The 11,253-nt window shown below is 32.6% G+C and overlaps 1 protein-coding gene across 1 annotated transcript; it reads left to right on the forward strand.

The window, feature by feature from the left end:
* The first annotated feature begins 429 nt into the window (after positions 1-429).
* LOC134727795 (uncharacterized) lies at positions 430-2,115 on the forward strand. Its single transcript, XM_063592185.1, has one exon. It carries the CDS (start codon positions 430-432, stop codon positions 2,113-2,115), a length of 1,686 nt encoding a protein of 561 aa, XP_063448255.1.
* Positions 2,116-11,253: the final 9,138 nt, after the last annotated feature.

Raw genomic sequence — 11,253 nt, forward strand, 5'->3', positions numbered from 1 at the left:
AATACTATTTGTTCGTTAATTGTGTGGCAAGCATATGCATACATGACTTGCAACAACAAGATTAAATAGATAAAATTCAGAATGGAAATGGGGAATGTGTCAAAGATACAACAATCCGACCAAAGAGCAGATAACAGTCGAAGGCCTTCAATGGATCTTCAATACAGCAAGAGAATCCCGCACCTGGAGGCGTGCTTCAATTGGCCCCTTAACAAAATGTGTAATAGTTCAATTATAATGGACATCATACTTAACTCCGAAAAACATCAAAGAAATTAAAATTAAAAATCATTCAAGAATAACAAACGCCAGAGGATTCTAATTTGGTGCAAGCACGCAAAAATGCAGCGGGGTTTAACCTTAATTTGCATTTACTTTAAAGAAAAAAAAAAAAAAAAAACTCTTATGAAGTATATTTTTTTTTGTAGCATGTCGAGTAAATATACTGTTTGTGGAGTATGCAGTTATCAGCACATTAACAAGCCATCAGTGGTCTGGTGTTCGGAATGTGACGAAGGACTTTGTGAAGAATGTAAAGTGCATCATACAGCTTCAAAGGCGACCAGAGACCATAGTATTGTACTACGATCCGTCTACCATAATTTACCTTCTATTATATTGGAAATCACTCAAACTTGTCCAAAGCACGAAGAAAAATACGTTATATTTTGTAAGAAGCATGATATTCCATGTTGTAGTCGATGTGTTGTTGAAACACATAACGATTGCAAAGATTTAAACGCGATAAATGACGTCATTAAGAATGTAAAATCGTCAAGTGCATTCTTAGAGATGGAACAAGTGTTGAAAGAACTTTCAGAAAATTTGCAGAGAGTAAGAAAAGATCGAGAAGTAAACACTGAAAGTCTAAGGGAGAACATAACAAACATAAAAAAAGAAGTTCAGCATACACGAGTATTGATTAACAATCATTTGGATAAGATACAGGAAAGTCTGATGAAAGAGCTGTTTTCGGCCAAGGAAAATGAAAACAAGAAAATAAGCAATTTAATATCATCAATACAAGAGAAAGAAAAAGAGATAACAGAATTTCGAACCACTCTAGATAAAATAAAACAGCATGCTTCAGACCTGCAAACATTTTTAGCTTTGAAACACATCCAACAAGATGTCAGGAGCAACGAACAATTTCTGGAATCTTTAATAAAAGACGAGAAAATAAAACATGTGTCCATTTCTTTGAGAAACGAAACATCTGTTGAGAACCTATTTACCACTATGAAGAAGATGGGAACCATTGTCTTGGAAACCAAGTCACGTGATGCAACATTAACAAACCGTAAGCATCAACAAGCACAGATACTGATGCCTGCTACACCCGTTCCTACTATTGATGATATAAAACTTACTTTGAGACAGACTGTAAAAACTATTGGAACATATATCTCTTGTTGCTTCTTACTTCCTGATGGCAGAATGATTTTTTCCTGCTGCACAAGCGGACACATAAGCGTACTAAAAAGTGACGGGACTTTGGATTTTACATTAAGGACTGAACAACGTACATCTCATATATTCTTCATTGAGGAAAGCCAAAAGCTTGTCGTAACATCAGGCAATGCTTACTGCATTCAAATGATCGATATGAAAACCAGAATAACTGAGAAATCGATTGATGTTGGATTACGGAATTATGGAATAGCTCACAAAGATGGGAAATTGATTTATAATGGCTATTACGATGGATTAAACGTTGTAAATTTAGATAACAACTCTGTTTCCCAGTTAGTAAAAGTTTCATTATCAAAATATGCCAGCATTGCAATTTGGTCAGATAATCTTTATTTCATTAACAATGATGATTCAGTAACATGTTGTGATATCCAAGGGACCTTGAAATGGAAATTAGGACCTGTAGCTGTTCTTAAGACGGCACGAGGTATTACAGTAGACACTTTTGGGCGTGTTTACGTATCAGGCTATACAACTTCCAATGTCGTCGTAATTTCACCAGATGGAAAGGTCCACAAATTATTGCTGTCAGAGAAGGATGGTTTGGAACATCCGCAAGCTGTTTGCTTTGATCGAACAAATAACCAGTTACTAATTGCGAACCATCGAAATGACGCATTTATTTATGACGTTTCAAAATAAATTGTTACAATATCAACCTCAACACTGTTATAAATTTCTCTCGAACAAGTTATTAATTGTGAAAGAACAAAATCACGCATTTCGTAATGACGTTTCAATAAAAATTAAGATGAGCTTCTCTGTTATCTAGACATAAATCTGTTCTTATTGAGAAAAAAAAATGAATTGCACTCTTTTTTAATGCACATAATTATAAATGAGTTTAAATTGAGGCTATGGTACATCCACACATTATACGGATTCAATATGCTATCACTTCAGTTTAGGTCGCTACAATTTTTTGTACAAGTAAAGGTAGATTGGTTAAAAAAACACATCATGTTATGTTTAAAATTGTTTTAAAATTATAAAATTGGGACTGGAATCGGGGAATGTGTCTCAAAGAGACATTAAACCAATCAAAGAGCAGAAAGCATCCAAAGGCCACTGATCGGTCTCAATACAACAAGAACATCCCTGTAGATCTGCAGCTGACCCATTATGCTGGTTTTAAAGTTTAACTATGTCATACAGTGTAGAAGTAGTGCACAGGATCGTGCCTTCCTGCATTTAAAGCATCTATATATATAAATATGTATAAAAAAGGAAGATTTGTTGTGATAGCCTATGAGACAACTCTCCACAAAAGACCACGGGACACAGAAATAAACAACTTTCTTAATCAAAGATCATACCGAATAGTCGGTTATTAAAGGCCAGAAATGACAAATGTATAACAATTCATACAAGAAAACTAATAACCTAATTTAAGTAAAATATAATGAAAGAAAAACAAAAACTTAACACGGCAACAAATGGACTTGTGACAGAAACAGGCAGAATGTGGGTTGCTTTAACAAATAAAGTTTTGCTAATCTATCATGTTCTTATATTTCCTTTCTCAATTTTATTGATCATGTTAATTATTTACTCAAAATTGTCTGCTTTGCTCATTTAATCTCCTGTATGCACATATTCTAATTTAACTGAAGTCGACATACAAGGGTATTTTTTTTAATAACAAGCTTAACAGAGGGGCGAAAGTTACCAGAGGGACAGTCAAACTCATAAATCGAAAATAAACTGACAACGCCATGGCTAAAAATGAAAAGACAAACAGACAAAAAATAACACACATGATACAATATATAAAACTAAAGAATAAGTAACACGAACTCCACCAAAAACTGGGGGTTATATCAGGTGCTCCGGAAGGGTAAACAGATCCTGCTCCACTTGTGGCAACCGTCGTGTTGTTCATGTTCTAAAAAATCCGGCAAATAGTCTTATTCGGTAAGTCACATTGATGAAAGGGAAGGGGGTTGTTGTTTCGACGTAAGGAACATATCCGATATCATCTGTGAAGCGGTTATTCTATCATTAACATATCCACATGTTCACCAGTAACTATAGTCACGACATCTCGTGAACTATTGATACACAAATTATAACGAGATGTGATATAAATGTTCAATGTTTCGATCAAAGTACAATGGTAAGGAATGTTAACAACTTTAAATCTTGACATAAGTATTAAGTTCAATTGCAATCTGTCAAAACCTGATAATACCATGTTTTTGTAATTCTACCACAACAACAGAAAACTAATTTAACTTGCATTCATATAGCATTGAACTAGCGCAGCGACTTTGCAAGTTTTCCTGTATACTCCCTTTGGAGTACAAATACACATATTCTTTTTATTCACTAATCACAGTGCCAGTACTAGGGCAGAATACAGTTAAATTATGACTACAAGACAAAACATACAATACTTTGAACATGATTTGAATGATTTAGTTGTTTCAATCATGGAACAGATATACATTATTTTAGGCAAAGAATTGCATAAAATATACAAAACTGACTAATTAAACCCAGACATGTGGATTTCACCTGGAACATAAAAATTTCCAACAAAATAGAAATATAATAAAAGGGGGCAGCTATCAAGTAATTTTTTCAATAATAGTGGCTCTCTTTGTTTTGACATTTGTTTTTAAAGTTTATTAAAACATAAATGATATATATATATATCTTCGTTGCATAACATCCAAATTAATTTCTTTTCATCTGAAAGTGTATAAGAATTTATATTAACTTTTGATTGCTTAAAATATGGTTTGCGTACTGTTGCTAAGCATAGGCATTCAGTAAATAAAGGATTTTATCTTCGTCAGATTTTTTAACAGTGACCAAAATAAGGTTTCAAACGGCCATGTGCTAAAACAAACCAGAGACATAAATACATGTGTATATATGTATATGTTAAAACTGCTGACATACTTTAAACTCAGAACCAAAGATCTAACGATCGACCAAGACATGATCGCAACGAAAAACATTGTTGCTGTTTATCTTATTTCTACGTTCATTGTTAAGAAATATCTCATCAAAATTTAGTTCGCAGGTATATTTTACAGTATTTCAATTTTGTAGGCTAATTATGTGGGCACAAGGGTAAGAATCAAACAACTAGAAAAAGAGAAAGGGGCTGACAATCTCGAAAATCAAGCTTATGAATTGAAACAAATCATGTTCACATTCCGACCAGCTCATGACTTTGTGTAAAACAACAAACAGACATCCCCTCGAAAATAACCTTCCTTTTAAACTAGTCTAAGCGATCATGATTGCCATGTAACCACTCATCTTCACTTTATCTTCTCATGAATAAACTTTACCATTACGGAATCGGAAGGATTTTTCTTTTCAAGTAATCACAATGAAGCAAGTAGTAATTCATTGTAGTTCTGGAGAGGAAAATTCTGATTATGTAGCAATTAAGTCGGAGGTTCCATCGGGTTCATTCCCTAGACAGATAATTTTCTTGTATTCAATAACATGTACAAATGATCAGGTGGTTATTTGCTGATGACAACAAAGCAATGTTGGTACAAAAATCCAATTCTGACTCATTTACATTGCAAAAAGAATTTGACAAATTGGTAACATGGGACTTAACATGCACAATGACATTTTACCCGGATAAATTCAATGCAATTTCAGTCACTAGAAAATTCAATTATACACTACATTATCACTCTTTTGAAGCAGCAAGATTAATCGTGGTAATAATCATAATTAATGGACATAAGCTCAACATCAGGGTTCAACAGCCATTTACCAGCAAGGATACGATCACTAGAGTGTGCTTACAACAACACATAGACAGTATTGGCAGAGTTCAAATGGTTGTTCCACTTTTTCGTTTGTAACCACTAAATACAGACATGACATCTCAGCCTTGATTGACTCTCTGATATTTAAAGAACATATTCATGATTAAATAGGTTATATGATACTATATGTAATGCTTTTTGTTATTTTATGTTTATAAAGAGCGTGTCTATATACCAGCTTTGAATTACTACCAATTTTCACTTCTTCGTACTATGAACATCAACATTATTTCCTTTCTCCTCAAATACTGTTCTTGCACCTGTACAGGAAGTTTTATCTAGCTCTAATTGTATAGTTTTATTGTTGATATTCACCCCATATGTACCAAGTGTTAGATTAGTTTTATTGATATTACAGAAATATCTTGGTATTTCTCTGGTATTTCTAAACGAAAGATGTTATACACACAGACAATTAAGTATACGTAATGACAAAATTAATTATTTTCATTTACCTGTGTAGGATATGACGCAGCTGTTTTCAAAAGTGATGGTTTTCTATAAATTGTTTACTATTTCACAGTGATATTTTACTTTAACTTTGTTTAAACCTGTTTATTTACTTTTGATATATTTTTTATCCCTTATAAATTTTATTAACTATGAGTTAGCATTCAGGTATCGTAGATCAAATTAATCGTTTATTGTGTGATATATCGCGTTTTTTTTTATTGAGTTAGCCTTCCAACTGATATTTTATATGCCAGCTATGCTGGCACTTATGGTAGAAGCATCGTTTTGGGACAAAGAACGATAACTCTTGCTAGACGACCCATCTGAAAAGTTTCGTCACTCTCGTTAAATCTCGTACGATTATTTTTTTTTAATGGCTGCCAAAATTCTCGTTTCAACGCGATCTTGAAAAAACGGGACAGATCGGAATAATTTCGATGTTAATTACGTCATGAATTTTTATTTGTTTGCAAAAACAAGAATTCAGAAATTTTGGTAACTTTTGTAGTTTATTTAAAGTTTATCGTACCACGGAAATTACCGAAGTTAGGACAACAACATCTGACGCCATGTTTCGTCTGCTACAACATTCCATTATCAGTGAGGTCAAAACAAATCACCTAAATAAGAACAGGTACTGCATTTAAAAGTCACAAAATCATAGTAAACGATAACATATTTAGTGTAAAAGTTCCGTCCAGTCATGGGAACACAGTAAAAAACTCTGCAAGTAATACATTTCGGATTTTTTTTTTATAATGGCCATGCGGCATGCGGGGTAGACTCCAGTGCACCGGTTGTGGTTGACCATGACTACTTATGTTCACCTGCCACATAATTCCCCATACCAAAGAACAGTGATAATGACGTTGGTTATACTGTTGATCACGGTAAGTCATGAAACCCACAGACTAATTTAAAACTAATGATTAGCCCCCCCCCTAATTCACAATTTGTAATTTGGGTACTCTCATGTTAGCAACTTCACAGCTACAAATTTATTTTCATAACTTCCTTTGGCAAACTCTCAACAAATCTTTTCACTGATTATGTCACATAGATCCCTTTAATAGATACAGTCCCAGGAGATGGAAACTGTTTTGTTTTCTCTTTCTAAGTTCAATCATAAAAGGAGACTTGGAGACTTGAGTCTGAGTAGTACATTTAAGTACAAACTATATATTGTATGCTCTCATATTGTCCAAAATTGGATTTATGGGAAGATGGGAGTTAATTTCATAATATAACCCATGATAATACCATGACTTTGATAGGTATATACATGTACAGGGCATACATTACTTTGGAGATTATCATATTTGTGGGCTACATCCTTAAACATTCAAGCTGCAACAGTCACCTGTATATTTTATGCATCAGTTTAAACCTGATCAAAAAACATTTTCACTCTACCAAGTACTTTATCACTATCTGTATCAGGTTCACATTTGAACCTATTTAGCAATACACACTTATGGTTATATAACATTACAGTACCAAAACTGTACTCTGTCTCAGTAACTAAAATTGCACCTATTCAACAAAAAAACCTGGAAATCTTACAAGTTTTCTTTCACCATGTGAAGTTATCTAATTATCATCTTCTTATAATGAGTAAATTAAATTTGTTACCAGCATCCTTTTCTTCAAAACATAAAGTTTAAGCATGGTATAATGTCAAATTTATTGAAATATTTGAAGAAATAAATTAATAAAACAAAATATTTGTTTAATTCCAGTTTTAAGGATTTGAAATAAAATGTAATGATGTATGAAATTTGGGTACTGACCTCATTACAGAATCATGGAATGTTTGGAGGTCAGTCGGAACCCATTTTTCTATGACTCTGGATGAACTTAAAATTAAATTGGTGACCGTGTAACTATATTGTAAAAATATAGATGCAATGTGTGTACTTTCATGTTAGCAACTTCACAACAGAACTGCAAATTTATTTTTATGACCAAAACAAACAAAAAAGTACAAACTTAAAGGCAATAAAATGCTTTGCCATGCACAGCCTGATACGACCGCAGATGTATATTGAGCATATAAGGGAGTCGACATCAAAAGATCAATGAAGGATAAAAAACTGAATTCAAATAGTTTGGGGGTGGGGGGTTAAACTTGCTGCAAGTTTTGTTTAACCTACATTGATTTTACATATATCCATATGGGTCAATCAATTTTTACCAAATTAAGTTAAGAGGGGGGATGGGGGGTCAGTAAATAAAACTATCTGAATTTAGTTTTTTATCCTACATTAAACTTTTGATGTTGTCCCTAAATAACACAATTTTTTTTGTCAGTTGAAATCAAACATATTTTAATTTTGGATCCTTTAAACTTCAATATGGACTAATTTGAAAACAGTTAGCAGGTAGACCCAAATATTTCTATTCAGCAGAAGTCTCTAACTACATATCTCCTTAATTTCATATGATAATAAGTCCTACAAAAATATTGAAAATGTGTACATTTAATTTTTTTTGTAGCTTCTCTCATGTGAAAGCAGTACCTTTTTGGTCACTATTTATGTGTTGCGTCTAAATAAGAATTGTAACACTTCATAGTGACCGAACAGGTTAAACAAATACTTCTGAAGAAACCGAAAAAGGGGCAACTTGAAACAGCACCAGCCATGCCAGTATACATGTATGTATGAATAAAAACTCAGATCAGAATAGCATGGACAATACAGGGGCGGATCCAGCAATTTTTAAAAAGGGGGGTTCCCAACACAGGACAAAGGGGGGAGGGGGGCCCATTCAAATGCATTGATTGGCCAAAAAAGGGGGGTTCTGACCCCTGGAACCCCCCTTTCAATTTCAATACAATATGTTAGTTCTATGTCCTTGTGAATATATCTTGAGGAAAGTAATTATCAATAAATCTGCAGATAATGCAATTTTATCAAGAGTTTTGTACATTTTCTGTTATAATTTTCATACAATCAGTGAAACATTTAAACAGGCTAAACTAAATTTTTATTGCTGAAAGTGTCAAACAATGACAAGTGTTTTATTTACCACTCGTGTGTTTTTTGTGAGAGAAAAAAATCTTGTGCAATATTTGGAATTAAAGGGAAAGAAGATCCTTTTTGCCTTGCACTGGCGCATGTCAATTGTGAATATATACTTACCAAATATATTTTCTTTATCTTGATACTCACAGAGACATTATCAAGAAGTACATATCATAGGAAAAATACACAAATTACAGATAAAATATTAAAAACACCCTATTTTAAGTGCATCTCCTGCCAAATCAGTATTTGTTGTATCTATATATATACTAGATAAGTATAATCAATGTAAATAAGGTAATTTTTGGAAGAAAATCCCGAAATAAAAAAATAAAATACCCCCAATAATAATGTACCATAACCCCAAAATCAATTCTAATCTTCCTTTTGTGTATTGAACCTCCTAGTGAAATTTCATGGAGATCCATTATCTTATACTCAAGTTATTGTCTAAAACCAAATGTGTCTTCTTGAAAACAACTATGACATGATTAAGCATTACTGGAAAGCAAATTTTTGACATACTTGTATATCCCATTTCCATTCTCAATTTTATTTTGCTGTCATATAAGAACTTGAAAAGTAAGCTACATCATGTACATGTATAAACAAAAACAAATATATGCAAGAAAGGACATAAAACCATATTGGGCCATAGGTTTTTTATTATTAGTTTTACGAACCCTCCTACCCTAATTTTTGCCAAATAGGAAAAAAAAAAAAATTAAAAATATTGATTTTTATTTTTTTTTCTCCTCTGACCCAGTGTTTTTCATGCAAAAAAAGTTCATAACTGCATGAAAGAATCTTAATTTATGCTCTTGGTGATTTAGTAAGTTGTTGCACATTGATTTTCAATTCAAACTTTGTCAAGAAAAGAAAAAAATAGTTGTTACACTAGTAGAAAATCTCCTGGTGAAATAAAAAAAAAATTTTTTTGATATTGACGGTTGGTATTAAAAAAAAAATCAGCAGCAGCATTTTTTTTTTTTTTTTTTTCGTCCTCCTACCCATTGGTTTTGTCAAAAAATTTCGTAAAACTAAAAATATAATAACTATGGCCTAAAACCGACTCAGAATTTAATAGTACATGATATTTATGTAGAACTCACAAACTTGAGATGATCAGAAATACAAATGGTTTTTATTCGAGTCAGATTTTTATTACCGAAACCCTTCAGCGATATCAATTAAAATTATTTAGTCAAAATTTAACACTAGTATTAAGGTTTATCATAACAGTCAAATTGGCAAATATGACCTTAATAATAATAATCACCTAAAAAAATACTGTGTACAAACTGACATATGTGCAGTTTGGGAAGTTTTTATGTTTTTAGATACATAAAAGTTAAATTTATTTTGCATACCTGATAGATAAAATCATTTTTGGTAATTATCTGGATTCAAAATATTTTTTTTGTCCTATGCTTGAACAGATTTTTTATTCATCAATTTTGGAATCAGAATATTTTTTCAGGAAAAATAGCATAACCCCTCATGCCTTTTCAAGTTCTATGTTTGTTCCCTAAACATTTTCCATCTGAACTTTCTTTTAGACATAAACAATACGTTAATGTAGCCTTCGACATTCGTTCTGAACATGCATCATATATTTGCCACTGGACGTTAAACAACAAACCACCATCAATACATAGGACATTGTCTTAGTATAAAGCTGGCATTTAAGGTAGCGCCTTCCTCATATTAGTGTATGTTTCTATGTTGTGATATTATGCTATTGTTTCAGAAAAGGGAGACTATTTGGTACCATTAATCTATTTATTCCCGCTGCCGCATCTGTCCTAAGTCAGAAATCTGATGTACAGTAGTTGTCGTCTGTTTATGCAGTTCATACGTGTTTCTCGTTTCTTTTTTATATAGCTTAGACTGTTGGTTTTACCGGTACCGTTTGAATGGGTTTACATTTTTACTCATTTTTGGGGCCCTTTGTAGCTTGTTGTTCGGTGTGAGCCAAGGCTCCGTGTTGAAGGCAGTACCTTGACCTATAATGGTTTACTTTTATAAATTGTTATTTGGATGGAGAGTAGTCTCATTGGCACTCACACCACGTACATCTTCCTATATCTAACAAATGAATTTCCCAATGAAAAGACATACTAAACATCAAAAATCAAACAGTTTCCTCATTCCATCTTGTATAGCACAATCTGAGAGCACAATACAGAATTTTTGTTTTCTCTCCCAAATTACAATTTATTTCCGACCATATTGAACCAATTTTACATAGTACTAGCTGGTATATTGAACCAATTATCCATAGTATATTGAAGCAATTATACATAGTATATTGAACCAATTATACATTTGTAACATTATTTCTTTATATATTAGAAATTGTATCTAATATGAATTCAATACACGTCTTGTCAGAAATTCTAGTACATAATCGTCAGAGACTATTTTGAATTTAACCGCGATATTATACTTATCAGGAAGTACGTACTGGTCACGTGTGCCAATAACTGCATTGGATC

The sequence above is a fragment of the Mytilus trossulus genome, chromosome 8, assembly GCF_036588685.1.
Source record: "Mytilus trossulus isolate FHL-02 chromosome 8, PNRI_Mtr1.1.1.hap1, whole genome shotgun sequence".
In the NCBI taxonomy this organism is placed as follows: domain Eukaryota; kingdom Metazoa; phylum Mollusca; class Bivalvia; order Mytilida; family Mytilidae; genus Mytilus; species Mytilus trossulus.

Excerpts from the sequence above, each read along its gene's own strand:
- LOC134727795 (XM_063592185.1), top strand. The coding sequence starts at position 430 with ATGTCGAGTAAATATACTGTTTGTGGAGTATGCAGTTATCAGCACATT.